The following is a 24,015-nucleotide window of genomic DNA, read 5'->3' on the forward strand; positions in this document are numbered from 1 at the left end:
GCTCTGCCTCTAGAAGGAAAAAGAAGAGTAAAGATATGTTACTGAATTGCCCCCTTTCCAAATGTTTATTTCAGTATTTAAGACTTTGGCATTTGTAAGTTTACTTAGAGAATTTTTGGACAATTTGCAAGTGCATATTTTTATAAACAAAATAAGAATTTGAATAATCATTTCATTTTGTTTTGCAGAACCCCAGCTGAAAGGAATTGTGACAAGGTTATTCAGCCAGCAGGGATATTTCCTGCAGATGCACCCAGATGGTACCATTGACGGGACCAAGGACGAAAATAGTGACTACAGTAAGGATCATTAGCTTCTTGCAGTCCCATTATGATCAAATGTATGGCCCAATGTATCTTGGACTTAAGGTGTGGCCAGGCTGCCTTTTGAACTGTTTAATTGCTAATAAGCTGGTGTCTTGTCTTTTATCCTTTTTGCTATGATTCCCCATAGTAAAGAGACAGTTGGGAGGTTACATACTAAATGAGAAGGTAGGAGGCTTGAAGGAGTTCCAAATAGTCAATGGATAAGAATATCCTCCCACTCCAGGGTTTGTAGTCAGTATGGTGATAAGTATTTGTAGGAACAAGGCAGACCTTCCAGCACAAGATGGTGTTTTAATCCTAGAACCAAATAGTAAACATGTTATAATGATTCTTGGAACATCATTTCTGGCAGACCAAAATTACTTCTTAAGGTAAACATTGAATACATACATATGTCTATTACGTATGATTTCATTTTGATTGAGGACAAAATTATTGATTTTAAAAGGAAAATATATTTTTTTCTTTTATATTGATTTAAAAAGAAAAATAGTATGGTGATGTTTTGGTAATAACAGGATAATAAAAACCAGTAGACCTGAAATTTTGCTTGTAAGCTTTTTAAATAAATTGCCAGATATTCAAAGTTTGTTAATAATATCCCTGGAATTAGTTTTTAACTAACTTAAGTATAGAGTTGACATGTTTAATAACTAAGCAAAATCATCAAGGTATGACAAAGTATATTTGCATTTCAGAAGAATTTTGAATATAAGCCTCAGAGCCAAGAGTGATCGATCACTCACATCATATCTTTTCGTTCCTGCACAATCATATACAGATACTCAGGGGGAAATTCACGTTATCTTAAAATTATGCAGGGTGCCATATTGTTTCCTAAAGTTTGTCTGTATTCACTGCTAGATCTTTAGTGTTGAGCACATAGTAAATACTCATCAAGTATATGTCCCATTGAGTTGTCTTCTGATGGATATGATTTTGTGGTGAGTGTGACAGTCTACCAAACTGCATAAGATAGTCTAAGAAGACTTGTATTTTATGGTGAAATAACTTTTAAATTAAAATTAAAGATTTGAGGGAAGATCTGCAATTCCGAAAGTGTGAAAATGTTCTTGTCAACCCCTTCTAAATCATTCTTTGTTCACTTAATATTATACATTATAAAATATGAATTCCAATACAGAAAATATCTTATTATAAAAAATTGCATCCCAGTTTCCTGCATAGTTGATTAGCTTATTGTGGTTTGCATTGTTGGTTTGTGTTTGTTTGTAGGAATGCATTCTTTATGTTATTGATTTATTGATTTATTTATTGGAATGCATTCTTTAAATGATTCCTGTTTTCACAGAAGACTGAGCATACCTTTCTCTCCATGTAAGATTTTCATCTGTTGCATCTGTACTTGCATGCAGATTTAGTGATGCTACAGGTATTGATGGAAAGAATCAGAGAGATTGCTTAGTTGTGTCACCTATGCTGTCCGGAGTTCTCCCTTGATCTGTTTCTTTTTCTATAAAATGAGGTGGCTGGAGAAAATAACATGAATGTCTCCTGTCAGCACCATCCATCCAACTTTTTAAAAAATTGAAAAATTATCAATTGAGGAGGATAGATTCAGTCCCCAATTAAGTTGAATAGCTATACATGGTTCCGCATGATGCAGCCATAACCTGGACAGCTGTCCTGCAGATGTATGACCTTTATCATGGGTTTGTGGTGGAAGGGCAGGGGCAAAAGTGTAGGTTCAACTGACAAAAATCCTTCCTTCACCATTTCATAGAAAAATAATTGAGAAGTGCTCTCTCTGCAGATGCTGGGTCAATCAATGTCTGATGTAAATCCATACACACACACACACACACACATACATTTATACACATGTATATGTACAAATACATATGCTTATATATGTATGCATAATGGCATTATGTATAACACACATATTGAGGGTGACACATTTTGTCAAATACTTTTAGAAACTGAATTCATACATTTAAAATATTTTATTTTTTCTTAAGATAAGCAACTGCACACACTTTTTGATATATTGGTTTTAAAAATAGTTTAGATATACAAAATAATAAGACTAGAATAAATCTATCTGGATGCCCAGTCCCTGGCATAAAATTTAGTTAAAAAATATCAATACATTTGAACCCACTGTGTGCTTTCCCTGGTGGAGTCCTGCTTTCCTTCAGTACCAGTACAACAAACCTGAATTTAGCGTTATTTCCATGCAGTTTTCAAAATATATTTTTTCATCTATGTATACTTAAACCATTTGTAATATTGTTTTGCATGTTTTTAAACTTTTAATAAGTGAGAGCATATACTGTTCATAACTTCTGTGTACTTTTCCTCCCTAATATTATGGTTGTGAGCTGCATATATGGTGATACATTTGCTTTCTACAGTTCACTTCCGTTTTTGTAAAGTATCTCTTTGAATGAATATACCCAAATACATTTATCCATTCTCTTTTTGGTGGATAATTGTCATTTCTATTGTAAGGCAGCACAACTATATTTCTTATAGATGTTGAAAAGACCTTCCCTAACCATCCTTTATAAAATGACACTCCTTACCTTGGCCCTCTTTATTCTGATATCCCCCCTTTTTTGTATTCATAGCTCTTATAACCACCATACACACACACACACACACACACACACAGTTGCTGTTTGTTTATTTTGTATCTTCCTTTTCCTCCCAGGAGAATGTAAGTTCCATGAGGGAAGAGATTTTGTTTTGCTCTTTGATGTATCTTTTTTTTTTTTTAAAGATTTTATTTATTTATTTGAGGCAGAGAATGAGAGACAGAGAGCATGAGAGGGAGGAGGGTCAGAGGGAGAAGCAGACTCCCTGCCGAGCAGGGAGCCCGATGCGGGACTCGATCCCGGGACTCCAGAATCATGACCTGAGCCGAAGGCAGTCGCTTAACCAACTGAGCCACCCAGGCGCCCTCTTTGATGTATCTTTAGAATGATCTCTAATATATTCTAAGTACTCAACAAAAATGGAATGAATGAATGAATGTCCCCTTGTGTATATATACAAAAGTTTCTGAGTCATTGGCTAAATACTCCACCCACCCAAATATTCTTTTGAAATAATTTTAGACTTCAGAAAAATTACAAAGTCATACAGGATATTCCTATATACTTTTCATCCAGTTTCCCCTAATGGTATCATTTTATGTAACAACAGTAAAATTATCAAAACCAAGAAACTGGGATGCCTGGGTGGCTCAGTCGCTAGTGTCTGCCTTCGGCTCAGGTCATGGTCCCAGGGTCCTGGGATCGAGCCCCGCATCAGGCTCCCTGCTCAGCAGGAAGCCTGCTTCTCCCTCTCCCACTCCGCCCTGCTTGTGTTCCCTCTCTCGTTGTCTCTCTGTCAAATAAATAAATAAAATCTTTTTTAAAAAAAGAAAAAAACAAGAAATTGACACTAGTACAATACTATTAACTGAGCTATAGATTTAATTCAGATTTTGCCAGTTTTTCAATTAACATACTTTCTTCTGATTCCCCAGTCCCCCCCACATATTTTCACTGAAAAAATTTCCAATGAAAGCAAATAATTTTTATTTATACTTTTTCTTAGTGGGGATGAAGGGTAAAAATATCAGAGGAGGATTTAAATTCTACTCAATTTTTAAATAGAAAATGATAAGCCTCTAAGATGTGAAAATGACTTTTCTTTCTCTACTTTGTGTGGGCAGGAGTAAATGCATTTGATTGTTTGAAAAAAAATATCTTGTTACTATGAGCATCTGTCCGAATTGTGCTGTTCAGTTCACTAGACATCATTAGGTCCAACCAACCTTATCATGGTATCTTGCACTGAATTGATAAAGACACCTGTTCTTTTGTTCATGAAGAAAAGACTAATTACATGTAATTGAGTACAAAAACAAATGGGTTTGTCAGCAGCAACAGATAAGAATCTCTGCAAATGTAATGATAACAAAAGATACAAAACTGTTGGAACACTGGCACAAAAAAGACAATTGCAGTTTGGAAAGTATTAATAGGAATATTTAACATAAAATTAGAAAGGTAATTATTCTGCTTTACTAGTTGCCATAGGAGAAGATGCATTTGAAGAGGTCAAACATGCTGGGGTGGAAACAATTAAGATATTATAACCAAATGTATTGTTCTCTTTCCCTCTGAACAAAATATATGAACAGTGATTTGAGTATGGAATGAGCTGCCTGATAAATTAGTACAATGGTGAAACTGGAGATATTCAATCAGATGCTGTATTTCACAAGAGGACCCTGTTGGTGTGGGAAGGGGGAAGAAGGTGGTGGTGACTGGGGTAGTTTCAGGGCTCAGTGGCTTTTAAGGTCTCCTTCAGTACTGAGATTTATTTTTTAAATTTTATTAAGGTTTTTAATTTTAATTCCAGTATAATTAACATCCAGCGTTATATTAGTTTCAGGTATACGATACAGTGATTCAACAATTCTATACATCACTCAGCGCTCATCATGATAAGTGTACTCTCTAACCCCTATCACCTGTTTTACCCATCCCCCACCCACCTCCCCTCTGGTAACCATCAGTTCGTTCTCTGTAAGGAGTCTGTTTCTTGTTTTCTCTCTCTCTCTTTCCTTTGTTCATTTGTTTTGTTTCTTAAATTCCACATATGAGTGAAATCACATGGTATTTGTCTTTCTCTAACTTATTTTCTGACATTATACTTTCTAGCTCCAACCATGTTGTTGAAAATGGCAAGATTTCATTCTTTTTTATGGCTGAAGAATATCCCATTGTATGTATATTCCTCGTCTTCTTTATCCGTTCATCTCCAGAGGCACATTTAGTTGTGGAGTTTATTCTGCCAGTCTTTGGGTTGTTTTCTGAGTTATTTACACTTATGTGTTAACTAGTTGTATCCATGGGATGAGGTGAGCCTAGGGTCCTTCTACTCTGCCATCTCCCCCAGGAATCCCAGTCCTGAGATTCTTTTAAAAATTATTTTGAATAAGTAAGATAAGTATACAGTATAAAACCATAAAGGTGCAAAAGGGTATGCTGTTGAGAAAGAGCAAAACAGTCCCTGCCACGCAGGAGCTGACTTGGCAGTCCTGCAGGCCTTGGGGTACTTCTTTTGAATATAGACAATTTCACAGAACACCCAATCAGAAAAGGCCACTGTGATTGTGCTGGATCAAGACAAAAACACAACCACTCTGTAATCATGTCTGAACACAGGCAAAAAGAAGGATGTTGTCCAAACTACAAAATGATCAAATATTTCTCTATCCTGGCTTATATCAGTGGCTGCTTACTAATTCACCAAACACAGCTTTAACTTGCTCTGCTCTTCTTGTCTTATAGATAATATATATATATTTTTAAAGATTTTATTTATTTATTTGACAGAGAGAGAGACAGCGAGAGAGGGAACACAAGCAGGGGGAGTGGTAGAGGGAGAAGCAGGCTTCCCGCAGACCAGGGAGCCCGATGTGGGACTCGATCCCAGGACCCTGGGATCACGACCTGAGCCGAATGCAGACGCTTAACGACTGAGCCACCCAGGTGCCCCCTTATAGATAATATTTATTAACTTACCCAATCATACAATGACACTCACTTCCTTAGAGCATCCAATTGGGAGTAAATCTACATTTCTTTGAGCCCTCCCTAAAATTGCCTAAGCCAAGACCAAATCCTCTAAGTTCTTTCTTACACCCTCTTACTAAGACATCCCAGCTCGACCATGGAGTGCATTTTTCCTCCTTGCCTTAAGTCATTAAACCCAACTTTGTTCAACCATGGATGTGTTTCTTTCCCTGGGAGACACTGACATAGTCAAAAACAGTTTTCTGTTCTTCTCTCTGCCTCTGGCCACATTTCTTGGTATTCTTCTGGAATGTAGTCTATGCATTTATCAACATATACAATGCTCTATGTTTATATTGATATCATTTCTCTCTCCATCATCTAACATTATTCAGTATCTTTTTAAACTTAAATTGTTGTATCTATGAGATTTTTCCATATTAGTATGTATTTATGTGGAATAATTTATTTAACCTAATTCTCTGTTGAAGGCCATTTCAGTTCTTATATTTTGCTAATGCAAACAACACTATAAAAAAATATCCTGGTACATAAGTAATTTTGCATGTGTACAAGTGTACTTACAGGATGGATACTTAGAAGTGGAATTCCTGGGTCAAGGGTATATGCTTTTTTAATTTTGAAAGATCTATATTTGTTCTCCATCATACAAATTTACATTGAGGATGTCTATTTCCTTATATTCTAGGTCAGCACAATGTGTTATCAAACTTCTGGTTCTTTGTTACCTAAAAACATAAACATTATTTGTCTTATTATGAGTTAGGTTGAGCACTTATTCATATATTTTAAGAACCATCTTCACTTCTTTTTCTATAAAATATCTGTTTATATCTGTAGGATATAAACCTACATTTGTAGGAAATCTATTTATATTTTAAAAAATCAGTTCTTTGAAAAAAAAATCACCTCTTTGTTATATGAGTTGTACGTTTTTACTCATTTTGTTGCTTGTCTCTGAATTTACTTGGCCATGCTTATTTATTTTATTTTATTTTATTATAAATATGCTTTTATACCCTCAGCTTTTCTTTCCTGTTTAAAAAGCCTTTATTCATTCCACGATGATTTTTTAAACAAAGCTCTCCTGAGCTTTGTCTTAATAAATTATTGTTTGACTTTTGTGCTTACTATTTAATTAATATGGAATCTGTTTCTTGAGATCTTTTGATTCTAGACCTCTAATAATTTATGTTCTTGACTACTGATTACAAATCAAACACAGTTTATTCAGATTTTATGAATAAACTAAATTTCTCATGAGTTCAGCATAAAGAAACATTTCAAAATGGTCGGTATCTGAGTTTCAGAAATCCAATTGGAAACTTAAAAATGTAGTCATCCAGTTATGTTTTCTATACAATACCAAACATATGATGTTTTGATACCACCACCAGCCACAAGGATATAGACACAGCCAAAGCCAACAGAAGTTCTGTATTGCTAAACTATCAACAGAAACATGATCCACACGGTTAGTTGGGAAAAATTATCAAGGACATAAGGGATGCTGTGGAGAATTATAAGGAGGTTTTTCTCCCTAACCAGGGACCTTCCTGGACAAGGAGTTTATCTCTTACACCTACTAGAGCATACACATTATCGTTTTCATGGGAAAGTAAGGGCTATGCCATATCCAATTATAGGGATAATATTTTCTTCTACTATCATCTATCCTTTAAGAATATGTCATCAATTTGTATGTGCGAAATCACACCTATAAGTTGGATGAAAAGAAAAAGAAATGTGTGTGTTATCTTGCTGATTTTCTTTAAGCAAGATTATTTACATAATCTTAAGCAATAGTGTGGTAATGTTGTTATTCTTACAGTGGCATATTTTTTCAATATCAAAATTAATATTTATCCTTAGCTTATGAATGCAGTTACTTCATTTGATATTTTTAATAAAGAAAAAATGCCTTTTGATTTTAATCGCTAGAAGAAGAGTAATGAACATTTGTTAGAGATTTGTTTTTGTTGACTATGCTTTAATTTTAAAGAGTATGCTTCCAGATAATATTTGTGGAAAGCATGAACAAGAACCAATTATTTCCTTGAATAGTTTACCCACTCACATAAAATCACAAGGGAATAACTTTCTAAACTTTTTGTAACCTTGACCTCTTTCCTTCTTACTAGTCTTGTATTTCTTTTCGATCCTAAGACTTCTGTTCTCATGTGTCCCTCTAGTCAGTAAAGGAAAACATGAACCATATGAAATTATCCTTCTCCCCGGTTGCTCTGTGACTGTTTATGGGCGTATTTATAGCATATTTATAGGCTGTATGCATAGTGGTTAAGAATCTTACAGGAGCTACTTAACCAAGGGTATTCCTAGAAAGAGCTGAGGGCTGAGATTTTCTTTAATCTATTCTTGGCTCTGTGAGGTAACCAGTGCATTGACCTTAAGCAAATCACATAAAATTTCTCAGATTTAAATGATATCTGATTGTACAAAATGAGAGGGACAGAGAATCCCTCAGATTTTAGAAGCCTTTCCGTTCTCATGTGGAAGGGAATCTATGCTCAGAAAAACTGATTGGCATCTTCCATTTCCCATTTCAGAACAATACCATTTGTTCTGAAAGCTGTATCACCAGCAGGAAATCTTCAATTTACAAATCCCTATGTGATATCCTCAAGGTGTGTATAAGGATCTGGAGAGTCATGCACGTAAATGATAGAACCAGAATTTGAATCCAGGCTATCTGACCTAAAATTCTGTACCTTTAGCTTAGTTATTTAACCTCTTCACAGCTTAATCCCCTCATTTGTTCAGTGGGAATGATAACAGAATTTACATCATAGGGTTGTTGTGCAGATGAAATGGGTTGATTCATGAAAAGTACTTAAAATTGTGCCTAAAACACAGTAACTCCCAATAAATATTGTTAGTTGTTGCTATTACTATTACTATTACCTTCATCCACATGGATGAAAGAGTACTTGTTTACAAGGAGCTCATAGACAGAAGCCATTTCAACAAGTAGAATCCTTAATGGCGGCAGCTGATGTTACGCGAAAGAGTGTGAAAGTGCTGAGCTGGGGGATATTGAAGAGTACTCTAAGTCAGTGGTTCATACAGTGTGTAGTCCCCAGACCATTTCCGGCATCAGCATCATCTGGGAACATTTTTGAGCCTCACGCTAGACATATTGAATTATTAGAATTCTGGGCTGTGGCTCAGCAATCTCTGTTTTGAGAAGCTCTCTGGATGATTCTGATGCGCTGCAGTAGGTATGACTGGTAACTCTCCTCTGCCCCAGGATTTGGAATGTTCACTTTTGCTGATTAAGGCAATCTCTGTCTTGGGACTGCCACACATACTTCTACTGGTACCTGATTCCTAATGTAATAGGGAAAGCATGGATTTGTAGGCATCCTGCAAAGCATGATGAAATTCAGACTTTGTAGTGTCTCAAACATGTGTGAAATCAGTTATTTTTGAAGTTTTTTTAAGTTTTCTAATAGCCACATTTAAAAAAAAAATTATTTTAATTCCAGTGTATTTAACATACAATAGATGAATGGATAAAGAAGACACACACAATGGAATGAATGTTGTATTTGATTTAGACCCAGACAGAGTCAAGAGCGCAATTCTAGACAGATGTATAATCAAACATAGGTTTGGGGGAATTACACAAATGTTACAGGTGAGCCTATATCTTGGACATTTTACACATGCTAATTACATTTACGTGGAATGACTTACCCAGTCTTATTCACTGGCTTTGCTGATAAGCCACCCTTACCCTTTAGAACCCTTCTCAACTTTTTTCTTCTTTGTGTGAAGCCTTCTCTGGCTTTCCCCGACAACTGCTACTCTTTCCCAACACCCCCCCCACTAACTCACTTCACCCAACTCTGTCTGAACCTCGTGTGTACATTTACAGCTGCACAAGTCACATTAGACTGCAATTCCTTATCTACATTTGTATTTCCCCTCTTAGAGTGCAATGTCCTTATTTGCCCTTCTGTGGAGCACAGCAATGGACAGTTTCCAAGATCCCAAACTGGAGGGCTATGGCAGATACGTTTCATTTAGCTGGCATACCTCACGGTGAAAAAAAATGAATGTATGCAAACAGTGGATGTATCTGCTTTCCCCCACATTTTCCTCCTGCCTGCCTCGGCCCTGAAGAGGTTTGAGTTTGACGTACCTCTTACTCAGTGTTGTAAAATCAAAATGACTGAATACACCTTCAAATGGAGAGTATCAGCCACTTAAATATCACTAGTTGTAAGTCAAAGTGACTTGGGCTGTGAGTCAGATAACCTGGTTTCCAGTCCAGGTCCTGGCCCCATTTAGCTGCATGTTCTTGCTTAAGCTTTCTGTTCCTTGGTTTTCTACTCTGTAAAATGAGGTGTTTGGAAAAGATTATCTCCAATATCCCTGAAAGATCTGAAACTTTGAAAGCCTTCAGACTGGTAATAGATTTTGGTTTTAGCTTTGAAACCCTTGAAATTTTTCCTTTAAACACATCATTAAAAAGGGCAAAATTGTAAGAGTGGGTAGTACAATAATTTTTGCAATGAATTTGAAAACTGTAGTAAATTCACTCTGCCTTCAAAATATAACAGAATCTGACCACTTTCAATACCCCTATTGCCACTACGTAGACCAAGCTGCTCTCATCTTTGGACCTTTGCAATAGCCTCCTGACTGATCTTGTCAGTTAAAGCTTTCCCTCTTCAATCTATTATCCACAGAGTAGCCAGACCCAGTTACAACATGGGTCAGATAGGTCAGTTCTCTGTTCAGTCTCTTTCATCATACATCGTTAAGGGTAAAAGCCAAGTTCACTTTATGACCGATATGATGCCACATAATCCTGCCCATTATCTCTTGACCATTTGCCCTCCTTTATTTCGACTAGTCATCCTGTTGTTCCTCAAACACAACAACCATGGTCTTTCCAGAAGCCCTTGGTACCAGCATTCCATGTCTTCCTAGCATGTTCTTCTTCCAAATATCTAAATAGCCCCCTTTCTCATCTTCTTCATTCCTTTATTCAAAAGAGAAGCCTTTTCCCATGGAGGCCTTTTGTGGTTAGTCTATACATTTCAATCCTTGTCTTCAACACTTCACTCTCCCTTGGCAACTTGATTTTGTTCTTCCTCCAGAACACTTGCCACTGCCTTATATACTTATTTATTTTATTCTGTCCCTCCTCCACTAAGACGTTCCCCATGTATATACACCACAGAATGTCCTCATTCATACTTGCTTATGTTATGTTTTTCATTAATTGTATCCTCCTCTAAAAACAAGATCAACAGCCTTTTGTCTTTGAAAACTTTTTCTGATTCTTTAACTGGAAGTCCAGCTTTTTCCTCGGCATACATTGTACCTCTCTTAAGAAATGTATGCAGTTTCATCTGTATAAATTTATTATGTGTGTGACTTGTTTACTTCCTTTAGGTTACAAGTTTCTTGAAGTCATTGACTATGTCTGATTTATCTCGGTATTGGCATGTAATAAGGCCTTAATAATAGGTAATGCCTTAATAATGGATATGGGTAGGTTAATTTGTAGTAATAATAGTATAATCACACTACCATTTAAATTGGAAGGCCTAATTAGACTAAAAGCTCCAAAGGGGCAGGGAGCTTTGTCTGCATTTTGCACTGCTGTTTCTCCAGCACCCAGAGTCATGTCTGGCACATATTAGGTTGTCAGTATTCGTTGAATAAATGAATGCAAGTGAACTCTCAGAATAACTCCATCAAAAATGAATATGACTTTGTTGAACAACACCCAGCTTGAAGGATTAATGCAAATTGGATCACGTTTGCGTTTTGTTTTGAGAATGACAGACAATTTAAGAGACTTCAAAGGATGGATAAGGAAGTCATTTTCCATTATGAAAATAGGAAGAAAATTGAGTAGGCTTGGTCTGGAAAAGTGAACTGTATAGCAATAATAGTAAAAGAAGACACTCTTGCACAGTTTTAAATATATCTTCAAAGCGTTATGTGAATATATATTCATGGTGATAATTACAGAGGCATCATTTTCTGAAAGTATGTAAATGGTACATTTACCTATGAGAGAGGGAGCCATTGCTTTTATTATTCAACCAGGACCAGGAGCTAAATTTAAGCTTATTTTGCAGGGAACAGAAACCATACACTGAGGTGCTTAAAAAGTAAGAAAAAAGGGGGGGGTGGGTTCCTTGAAGTAGTAGAAAGGGTTTTAGAGTTGTGATAAATTAGAGATTGTTAAAAATCTCCCTGAAATGACCTGCTTCTGAGGCTCTGAGATATGAAGTTGATTTGGTCAAAGGAGAGTAAGGAAAATTCAGTTCCATTATATCTCCCTCCTGTGTTCATTCCTCAATACAAATTATTGCTTCAGAGATTAAGCAGGTTTGCCTACATTCTCAAACTTAATAGAGATAGTAATTAATGGCAGTGGGATTTCTTATATGTCTCTGGTTTGATTAGGTATCTGGTTTATAGCCACCAGTTTATTAAGGAATTAATCATACCTTTATTCTCATATGGATGGATATTTTCCAGGGCATACTACCATGAACTATAAAAGAAGAATTATATATTTTCCCTGAGGGATTTGGAAAAAATATGAGTTTGCAGTATATCAAATAATAATAGCTAATGTTCACTGAGTAATTTTAGAAATTTTATTCATTTAAGTATCACAACAATTCTATAAAACAGGTATTATAGTCATGCCCACTTTGAAGATGAGTAAACTGAGGCATAGGGAGTTTAAATAATTAGCCCATGGTCACACAGATATTAAATGGTAGACCCAGGATGTGTACACAGCAAATTTAGTTCCAGAGTTAATGCCTTTACCCACTCTACACTGAATTTCTCTTTCCTGGTTAATATTTCCCAGTGCATAATAAACATTCCCTTAAATCATAACACTACATTTTCTCCCAGCACTTTTTAAAAGTATTAAGAGGGAGGTATGATTTACTTGTAAAGTATTATGGTGGTTTACTTTAAGATGGTATAAACACTGAACTTTGAGAGCATTTTTCTTCAATATGTTTGGTATATTTACATTGTAAATTAAAGTATTTTTTAGAAATAGTAAACCGTTATACGGTAATTTTTACATTCTTAATCTGGTGGCCCGTTTCGTGTATCTGACTTGGGAAATTTGAGGTGTGTAGGACGTGTGTGTTTGTGTGTGTGTATATATTTCCATGTATTATTCAGTAGCCTAGATAGAGTGGTACTGAGCAGGCATCCCGCCAAGATCTAGTGAGGTTGCACTTAGTACATCTGCTTTTCCTGACACTGAGACAGAATGTGGAGCACATTCCCATGTCAAAATATGTCTGTTCAGCATTACTAAGCCCACTCTATAGTATTCTAATTGAATTTTTAAAAATATCTTAAAGAGAACTTCTCTTTGCTTCCTCTTACTTAGGTATTGCCAGAATACATAATTTTATTGTTACTTTAGTATGTAGCAGGGACCAGTTATGATCCTTGAGGAAGCAGTGTGGTGTTGTGAATATCCCATACAATTTCAGAGACAGACAGTTATGGAAATTAACATGCATTTCTCCATTTACCAGCTGTATACACTTGGTCAATTTGCTTCGCACTTTCAAACCTTAGTTTCTCAACTGTAAAATGGGAATTATATGTAAGGACTTAAAGTATATAATATCAAACTTACCCTCATGGAAGAGAGTGCTTTGGGAAGTCTGAAGAGGAGAAATCTATGCTGCCGGAAGTGTGAACAAGAGTAATTTCCGGGAAGGTATAGGACTGAGCAGAGCCATGAAGAATTGTTAATAGGCGTTCTTGGTGCCTCACATGCAGTTTCGACACTCTGCTGGGCCCTAGACCCAGCCTTCTCGTCTTTAAGGGAATTTGATTGGAGTTGAATCTGCATAGGATTCAACCCCACTGCACTTGGAATTTCCCTCAAAGTGGGTAGGAATGAATACAGTTACACATGGTCTTTTCTCAGTCCTTTGAATCTGCTGGTGATCTCAGCAGGGAAAGTCATATCAAGATGCAAGGGAAGATAGTCTACTTCCCACCAATGTCAAAGTCCTCTGGAACAATGCCTCCCCAATTTTTGGACATTAGAATCACCAGGGTGACCTTAAAAAAATCTGATGCCCGGGTCAATAAAATCAGAATCTCTGAGGATGGAACCAAGGCATGAGTATTTTAAAATAACACAGATGATTCTGAAGTACAGTCAAGTAAAAGAAGAGTGACTTCTAGAACATTGCTTCTTATACTGTAGTGGGCATCAGAATCACCTGGAGGGTTTGTTAAACTACTGGTTTTTGGGCCCTTACTCCCAGAATTTCTGATTCCAGTAATCTGGAAGAAGGGCTGAATGTTTGTGTTTCTAACAAGTTCATAAGACCACACTTTGAGAACCACTGCTCTAGAACAGTGCTTCTTGAACCTTACATGCATAGTGATCATTTGGGAATCTTGTGAAAATGCAAATTGTGATTCGGTAGGTCTTGAATGGGGCCTGAGATTCTGCCTTTCCTGTAAGCTGCAGGAGATGCCGATACTGCCCACAGCAAGCTCTAGTCTAAGGACTGATGAGGTTCAATAAGCATCATCTGGGAGCTGGTAAGAACTTCCCCCAGACCTATTGAATATGAAATTGCTTTTTTAGCAATGCTGCACATTGCAATCATATGAGGAATTTAAAAAAATATTGAGGCTTAGATCCAATCTTGGAGATTTTTATTTAGTTGGTATGGGTATGGCCAAGGTATCAGAATTAAAAAATAAACAAACAAACAAAACTCCCAGAAGGTATGTAATACGCAGTAAAAAACTTTGAGACAGAGTTACACAATAAGATATTATTTTAAAGTACACTGCAAATCATTTCTGTCCTTTTATGGGATGTTCCTTGATATTGTATTGTAAAAAAAAGCTGGAGATGACAAGTAAATGGCCCTTCCTGGGTCCACAGCAGACATCACTAAATTCTTTTGTTTTTGTTTTGTTTAGACATCACTAAGGTTTTACAACAGTCATTGTGGCCTAGCCTCAAATGTCTCCTTAAGACATAGTTTTGGGCAGCTGCAGCAAAATGATTGGAGTTTCACACACGCCTGCCATATGTATGCTTCATCTTCATTAACACCAACATATATTGAGGGAGAATTGTGTTCTAGTTACTAAGTTACAAAGATGATTCTCATACTATCCTGCTTTCTAGCTGCTCCTAGAATAATAGACAAAGTTGAGGTTGAACCTTTATGTAAATTAAACTTAAAAATGCCAGGTAGCACTGGTACTGCCAAGTGATTAGAAAAAAATCACTAAATTTCAGAGATGGAAGAGATCCCCAAAAGCCGTGGTGCTCAGAGAAAGTGGACTTTAAACTGAGCCTTGAAGAATAGGAACAAAATAGGTGAGCTAGGATCAGGAGAACTGCATTTCAGATAAGGAGGCACAAAATTACCAAGTGGAGAAAGCTCCTTCCATGTTGGGGACAAATTAACTGACCAATGGGTCTAGCAAAGAAATTATGTGGAGGTATCACAGGACCATATTTTAGAGTGCTAAACAACACGTAAGGAAGTTTACACTTTATATTTTAGGACATGGGGAACCAATGAATGTTACTGAGCAATTGTAATCAAATGATAGGTGAAATGTACTTTGGAAAAATTTTGTACGTAGGGACAATGGGAGAAATGAGCTGAAACATTTTAAGGTAGAGAATACTGATCCTATTACTTTTCAAATTCTTTTTTCCCCCCCTCCATTTCTAAAAAATTATCTTAACCACATTTATTTCTATAGATCCACTTAATATTTTTGGAATGAAGCAGAAATATAATTTATATTTACATATTATACCATATCATAGATATTATATAGTATATATATATGTATACATGTATATGTATATTAATCATGATCAGTAAATATAACATTTGAGTGTCAGTGTCAGTATAACTTGAGTGGAATCGTGAATGTTTCTTTGTGGCTTTTTCACTGACTTCTCACTATTTAAATATAATTGCTCATCAGTATTGTGTGCGTAAATTTTCAAAAGTGCTTTCTTGTTTTGGTAATTAACAATAATGAAGTGCAAAGCTTTGGTTGTGCGTATCTAAACCATCTCAAGCAAGTTAGCTTTTGTTGTCTGTGTGTAATTTTAACTGAGAGGAACTAAAGGTTTTGTTCTTTCTGAGTGGGGAATTTCTGCTTGCCTGACAAATTCCTTTTAAGGCTTCCAAATCTATTTATTGTAGTTCCATTTTTTTTTCTCACTTTCTTTACAACTACTTAGATTGTAGTTGCTAGAAATTCTCTTTTATTTCTCAAGAGCAACAATATTTTATAGCCTTACGGCCACCAGAACCTAGGTTCACATCCTAGTCCTTTCTTGGAGGATTTCATGACCTTGGGAAAACCACATCTGAGATTCAGTGCCCTTCTCTGTAAAGATGGTCGCAGAGTTCACATGTGGAGTTACTTTTTTTCTATTTTATAGACTTTCACCACTATGATTGCAGGTACCAAGTCTCTGTCTTTTACATCAGTGTATTACAAGTGCCTAGCATAGTGTCTGGAATATATGTGATAAATTAATGAATAAACCTGACAGGCCATAGTGTCAATTTTGGTGTTTGATGGAAGATTTGTGGAAGATGTAAATCTAAAACCTTTGAAAACATGAAAGATTTCTTGAAGGATGTTTCTGCCCTTTGATCTGGACTGACACCTGTGCTGTTCAGAGTTCTTCAGGTGGACCGTAAGACAAGTCTGATGAGTAAGACAAATTGGTTGCAGAGGATGAGCAATGATGGGCATTTGCTTTCATTATCGATAGTGACATGCTCCATTTTTCATCCTAAGGAAAAAAAAGAAATCACACTGAATTGACTTGTTAATTATGCAAGTTTTTGAACATCTCTGAAGTAACACAGGAAAGGTTTTATGATGATATCAGGTTTAAAAGCCAGTGGCAGGATTCTACTAGCTTTTGTCCAAGAAAGGGATCATCATGTTGCTCATTTTCACTATGTTGAAAATTCATAATGTTTGCTATCGGCCAGTGCTTAAAAGAACAATTTTAAGTCTCTAAGCCCCAAACCACTCATCAGTTCCATAAGTCAGTAAATTCAGTGGAGAAAATAAATCAGGCAGTTGGATTATTTGACCAATTGTTTATAAAGTAAGACATCAGACTGAAAACACTAAATCACTATAACCTAAAGTATGTTGATTTTTACATTGTTTTCATTGTTTCATTTTAAATGCATAATTATTTTTGCTCACTGAATCTTAAATATATAAGATGAAGTACATTGCTTTTTTTTCTGCCATGACATCTTAAAAAATTTAAGTTAAAATATGAAATAATGATGACCCAAGTGTCCCTTACCCCCACCCCCATTGTGAAAGCTCTAGCCATATCAATAATGATACTTTGTACTTTACTTTTATAGTTTAACAAGTATTTAAAAAATATTATTTTAACTCATCATCATATCAAGTCAGTGAAGTATTCAGAGTGGACACTAAGGCTCAGTGAGGTTACATTACTTGCAGTCACCAAAGTCACAAAGCCGTTAAATGTTAGAACTAGGGCTCATGACTGAGAGCTATGTCCTCCAAGTTCAGTCTTCATCCTAGTCTTGTTTCCTTAATAGCTAAAGTAGGGACTATCATATCTTTCCCTTAAATTCTGGAAGGAAAGCTATTTTAGGGAGTTAAGTTCAATGACCACAATTGTTTAGGCTTCTACTGTGCAATGTACCTTGGATGAAAAAAATGTATTTCATCCTCTTGAAAAAGTCTTGGTTTGCTGGGAGATTCAGGCAAACATATAAATATGAAAAAGCAATGTGGTAAGTGTTGTGTAATGCTGTGGAATTAGGATGAGGCAGCAATTAATTTGCCTGAATGAATACTCCATTGTACCATAATTTATATGACCACTTTTGTGTTGGAAGAGTTAAGAGCCCAGACTATCTATCTCTTAGTTTGTTGACTATTCTATAAGATCATTTTCCCATTGAAAATGAAGAGGGGGAAGAATTGACCTTAGTAAATGATAAATAAAGGCCAGAAATAGATATTATTTTCATGACTAATGTAAAACCAATTGAGTGACTTACAAATGTTATCATAAATACTATAATTACAAATGTTATTACAGGAGACTATTGGATTGTAAGGAAAAATAACATGGTATCAACTTAATTTTAGGTTCAGATTTTTGTAGGATATGATATTATTCACATTCTAATGAAGTATCTTTATTGAGAACATTTTGATGTGTGGGGAATGATAATTTTCAAGACAATCTGATATTGAGAGTACACAGATTATAAACCCAAATATCTCGATTCTCTCTCAGTATCTTCCACTATAAATTTAACTTGGATTTTCAGTGGGTCACAAAATGCAAGCTTTCCATTGCCCATTCTGCAGGTTCAACTCAGAATTTGAAAACATGACTATGCTCTTTTATACCTGTTCACTATTACAAGCAATAAGGAGGCCATCCTTACAAGTTGCTTGAGAAGATACTGGATTTACCTGTTGTAAAGAAGAATTCATAAGGAACTTTTTTTTCCCTCCCTCCTTTCTCTTTCTTTTCCTCTCTTCCTCTTCTTCTCCTTTGCACCTTCACTGGTTGTCACAGTAAGTGTTTTCTGATGTTTTGGGTTGATTGCTACCTTTTTTTTTTGTCACGGGAATTATTTTTGTGGGTAACAGTCAGGTAGAAATTAAATTGGATAAGAACACAGCACTTCTACAAGGTACTTTTTTCATGTCCAGTATAATTTTATAAGAGATCTAATATCTTGATTGTAACAGATTTCCTCAAACTCTTCCTTTCTTCTTCATTCCTTCTAAAACCTGCTTCACCATTCACACACACCAGCCCCATGCATCCTATGCTTTTGTTCTCTCAAACTCTGTGTCATGTAAATTATCTGGCTTTCCCTTTAGATTCCATATTTAAATATATTCTATGTGTGATAAACATTGTCAGTTTTTTCTTGCATGCTTAATTTCTTGCATGCTTAATTTTCTTGCATGCTGGAAATACGACCAAGAGAAGCTATGCATAAGCAAGCTTAAAGAGAAACCACTGCTGATTCATTTATTTATTTGGCAAATATTGAACAGCAGCTTATGAGACCAGGTTGCTATATTCTAGGCAACAAGGATAACAACAGTTTCCAGGGCCTTCAAGTTGCCCACAGAATAGTAGGAACCTCAGGAAGGATTACAGATGAAGGTTTATCCCCCAGGGACCACATCTGTTGGCTACCTCACTATTTCCCCATCATAAGCACAACATGTGGCATATACTAAGTGCTCAATAGATATTTATGGAAAGAATACATATTTTATGAACCAGAGACATTATAGAGGTATTTACAAGATACCATATGAGAGTTCAAATGGCTAAGGCTATGGAATCATACCCTGAAGTTTAGGGTGGCAATTTTCATTCCCTTCTTTATTCACTTGGTACCCAAAAAAGAAGTTAAGACTTTTTATACCCTGAAATAAAGCCAAGTAGTGAGATACTTATTTTAAAAGTGACATTTTACATGTCAGAATGCCTAGCATGATGCCTGAAAAAAAAGTAGGCATTCCACGAATATAATCTTTTTAGTTTTTCCTACCTCATGTGTTACTTTTCTTTAATTCTCTCCTGCCACTTAAATTTCAACCTGAGACTGACTGAAATTTTGTAGGTCCTAAAACTTATACAATTTTAGGCATTCCCTCTGAAAAAACAAATATAGCATGATGAAATGAAAATTAGGCACAAAAGTGAGTAGGGTGAGAAAATAAATCACAAAAGATTAAATTTTAAAAAACTGAAAGTTACCACAATGATGGTAGAATCTAGGGAAATAAAATATTTTAATTACTTGATGGATTTAAGTCTATACATTTATTTTCCATTATTTATATGTATAATCTTTGAACATCTTTTCATATGGCAACAATCTTGTAATTATTTCCTGAAAAAAATAATTCAGTCTTTCCTGTGGCATAATTAGTCAAAAATTATCCTTTATAACTTTAATTTATAAAAGTTTATTTTAGCTTCACAGCTCATCATTGGTAATATCATGTATTACATGTTGAGGGTTGTTATCAAATATGAAAATTTTGGGTTGTATGGTATCAGGGCATTTCAAATCCATCACCTACTTCCCCCAGGAAATAACTTTTGCTAGTCATTTATACATTATTACAATAATGCTGTGTATCCAGCAATCACATAGACTTCACTGCATGCAACAGCAGTGTTATGTCTCATGTGACTGGGGTGGTTGGCCAGGTAGCTCTGTTCATCTTGTCTCAATTACATATCTGGGGGTCAGCTGTCTGTCAGTTAATCTAGAATTGCCTTGGCTGGATTACTGAAACCACTTTATTTTGCCCTAAGTGTCTTACATCCTCTTCCGGGCACCAGTGGGTTAGTCTGTGCATGTTCTTCTTAATGCAGTGGCAGAGGAGAAATGAACAAATGGGAATAAATGAGCTCTTATTCAGACTCTGCTTGCATTTGCTAACATCCTCTTGGCCGTAGCAAGTCACATGGTTGAGTCCCGTGTCAAGGGATAGGACAGAATATCGTTCTAGAGCATTGCATATTTATATGGCAAAGCATCTAAATTGAAGAAAAAGTAGAGAACTGGGTGTATCAATGCAATTCATCTACTAGATCTTTTTTTTACCATTTTCCTTTATTACTTAAAAAAAAAAAAACTTCTCTCTTGAGGTATATTTGACATACAAAAAAAACTTGCACATATTTGATGTATACAATTTGTTGAGTTTTGATATATGCATACACTCATGAAACCATCACTATAATCAAGGTAATAAACATACCCATCAATTCCAAAATTTTCTTTGTGTCCCTTTGCTTTTCCTTTTTTTTTTTTTTTTGTGGGAACACTTAACATGAGATCTACACTCTTGACATATTTTTTTAAGTGCACAATTTAGTATTGTTAACTATAGGCAGCGTGTTGTACAGCAGATCGCTAGAACTTAGGCATCTTGCATAACTGAAACTTTACATCCTTTGAATAACAGCTACCCATTGGCCTCTCCCTGTAGCTCCTGGCAACCATCATTCTATTCTCTGCTCTCATGAGTTTAATTATGTTAGATACATCATGTAAGTGGAATAATGCAGTAGAGTAATGCTAGGACTAGCTTATTTCACTTAGCACAGTGTCCTGATTCATCCATGTTATCACATATGACAAGATATTCTTTTTTTAGAATGCTGAATAATATTCCATTATATGTATATGCCACATTGTCTGTCTTCACTTATCCATCCATGGACATTTAATTTGTTTGTATATCTTGACTATTGTGAATAATGCTGCAATGATCATATAAGTCCTTGAGATCCTGATTTCAACTTTTTCCATATATCCCAGGAGTAGGATTGCTAAATCATGTGGTGGCTCTGTATTTAAATTTTGAGGATTCTCCATACTATTTTCTATATTGGCTGCCCCATTGTACATTGCCATCAGTAGTGCACAAAGTTCCTTGTCAACACTATTTATTTATTTATTTATGTAATAGTGGCCACTTGAACAGGTATGAGGTGGTATCTCACCATGGTTTTAATTTGCATTCTCTGGTGATTAATGATGTTAAACATTCTTCATGTACCGATTGGTCATTTGTACACTATCTTTGGAGATGTGTCTATTCAAGTCTTTTGCCCATTTTTTAATTGGGTTATTTGGGTTTTTGCTATTGAGTTGTAGAAGTTACTTATCCATGTAAGACATTAACACCTTATCAGTTATATAGTTTATACCCATTTTGCAGGTTACCTTTTAACTCAGTTGATTGTTTCCTTTGCTTTGCAGAAGCTTTTTAGTTTGATGTAATCCCACTTGTCTACTTTTGCTTTTGTTGCCCACACTTCTGGTGTTACATGCAAGAAATCACTGCCAAGACCAATGTCAACAAATTTTTCCCCTATATTTTCTTCTAGGAGTTTTATAGGTTCAGGTTTTATGTTTGGATTTTTAATCTATTTTGAGTTATTTTTGTGTATAGTATAAAATAGGGGTCCCATTTCATTCTTTTGGATGTCAATATCCAGTTTTTCTAGAACCATTTGTTGAAGAAACTATCCTTTCCCCTCATTGCCCTTTTTATACCATTTTTCCATGTGATTTGGTGATTGAGTTTTGTATGGATTCCAAGAATACTAACTCCATTATTTCACTTCTCAAAATATAAGAGTTAGATTTACATAAATGTTTAGAAAGATATTCCTTTTGGAAAGGACACGATTGAGAAAATGCCTGAATACCAGATTTGATGCTTGGACTCTCTTTGGCTTATGTTGGTAGTCGTCAGCAAATGTTTACTGGGATCCTGAATATAAATAGCAAATATACTACTCTGTTTATTTTCTCAATCTCTCTCTTTGTCTCTGTTTCTAGCTCTTTTTTTTTCTTCCTCTCCCGCTCTCTCCTTTTCTCCATATTATACAAGTGTTGTTTAGATGTGTTATTTGTTTGGAGAGCTTACAATCTAGCTGTGGTTAGGACAGAAACTTTTTTTCTTTAAGGAAGAAAATTATAAATTGTGGTGAAAATAGTCTAGATTCAGGACAAGGGCAGTTTAGGAGTGAGAGAAAGCGCTTGGTATTTGGTGTGTCATTTCAAGCATGGCAGGGGTTTCAGTATGAAGACATGGGGAGAAGAGCATTCCAAGCAGAGAGAATAAAGTAGGCAAAAATATGGGGTTAAAAAGTAGGAAGAGGGAGATCAAATTATTAGAAGCCATAAATAAATATATTAGAAGGAATAGTATCATGTAGCAGAAATGTATGCTGTGTGTATATGTAATTTTTACTATCAGGCTGAGATGTTTTACGCTTTTAGTTTCTTTTTTATCTTAAAAAAAAAAGCATTTTTATTCCAATATGAAAACCACAAATTCTGGAAATGTCTTTTCATGACTCTTATGATCAATAACATTTATTGAATGTAAGATATGTACATGTGACTGAGGTAGAAATTACAGAGACCTACCCTCAGAAGTCTTTCGTTTTAGGGATGGAGACAAATGTGAAAATAAATGACTATAATACCATGTTCCAAATGCTATTATAGATATATACCAATGAATTACACAATCATGGAAAAGGAAACAGCCATCTCAGAAGAGTTTGGGTAAACCTCATGGTGCGGTTGAGTAGTGAAGACAGGTTTTTCAAAAAGAGAGAGCAAAAGAAAAGAAAGTTTAGCCTCACTAAAGATCATGGGCGAACTTAGGAAACGGGGAAATTCTATAAAGCCGGTTATGGTGACTGGAATATGTAGCAGGTGATCAACTTCCAGATGCTATTTGAAGCCAGATTGCAAAGGGTGCTGAGGGTCAGGGTAGACACTTTGTGTAGTACCTGGAGGTTGTAAGCAGGGGAATGGCATGATGAGAGGCAAGGGGCTTGAACAATGGTGTGGCCCACTTACTTCGAGTAAGGCCTGCGGCTTCGAAGATGGAGAAGAAGACTGGAGACGTGGGAGGAATTCTTGTGCATAGCAAAGGGCTCCTGTGAGCGAGAGCCTGTGTGCTACAATGAAGATGAACAATAGATAAGGGTACATCATTTGCCACTTTTCAAGATTTTAAGAGGCAGATGAGGACCCTCCCAGAAAGAGTAGTGTTTAACTATGCCACTAAAAAGTTCCATTCCAAAATGTTTACTGATTTTTTTTTTTTTTTTATGGACTTGCTAAATCTCCCAAAGCATACCACCTAAAAGCCATCATCACTTTCCGGTTCATGTATGACTTTCACAGCTTCTTGCTTTTGTCCCTGCCTGGCTTTAGTAATTTTCGCGCTCTCCTCAGGTATGAACAGCTTTAGAGTTGCTTTGTTATGACGGTTTCAGATAAATGGACCAGTGTTCTTAGCATTTGTCCTGGGAAATCTTTAGGTTGGAAGATGTTTTGAACAGTTTTGAATTTCATTGTTCTTTCTCATAAGAATTTTCATTGAACTTGATACTTTCCAGTAGCATTTATTTACCATGTAGAAGCACCTTACATTTAGTTGGTCCCTTACATGTTAACTCTGCTTTCTTTAGCAATCTCTGTCAGTAAGGATTA

General features: G+C 35.8%; 1 protein-coding gene across 2 annotated transcripts in view; it reads left to right on the plus strand.

Moving 5' to 3' along the window:
* Positions 1–24,015, plus strand: part of FGF12 (fibroblast growth factor 12) — a 382,069-nt gene that overhangs the window by 170,082 nt on the left and 187,972 nt on the right. For both annotated transcript variants that reach the window (XM_021692472.1, XM_021692471.1), the window contains exon 2: positions 189–299. In XM_021692472.1, the coding sequence (XP_021548147.1) occupies positions 189–299 (111 nt within the window). The remainder of the gene's footprint in view (positions 1–188; positions 300–24,015) is intronic.

This window comes from Neomonachus schauinslandi, chromosome 1 (genome assembly GCF_002201575.2).
Source record: "Neomonachus schauinslandi chromosome 1, ASM220157v2, whole genome shotgun sequence".
Taxonomy (NCBI): Eukaryota; Metazoa; Chordata; class Mammalia; order Carnivora; family Phocidae; genus Neomonachus; species Neomonachus schauinslandi.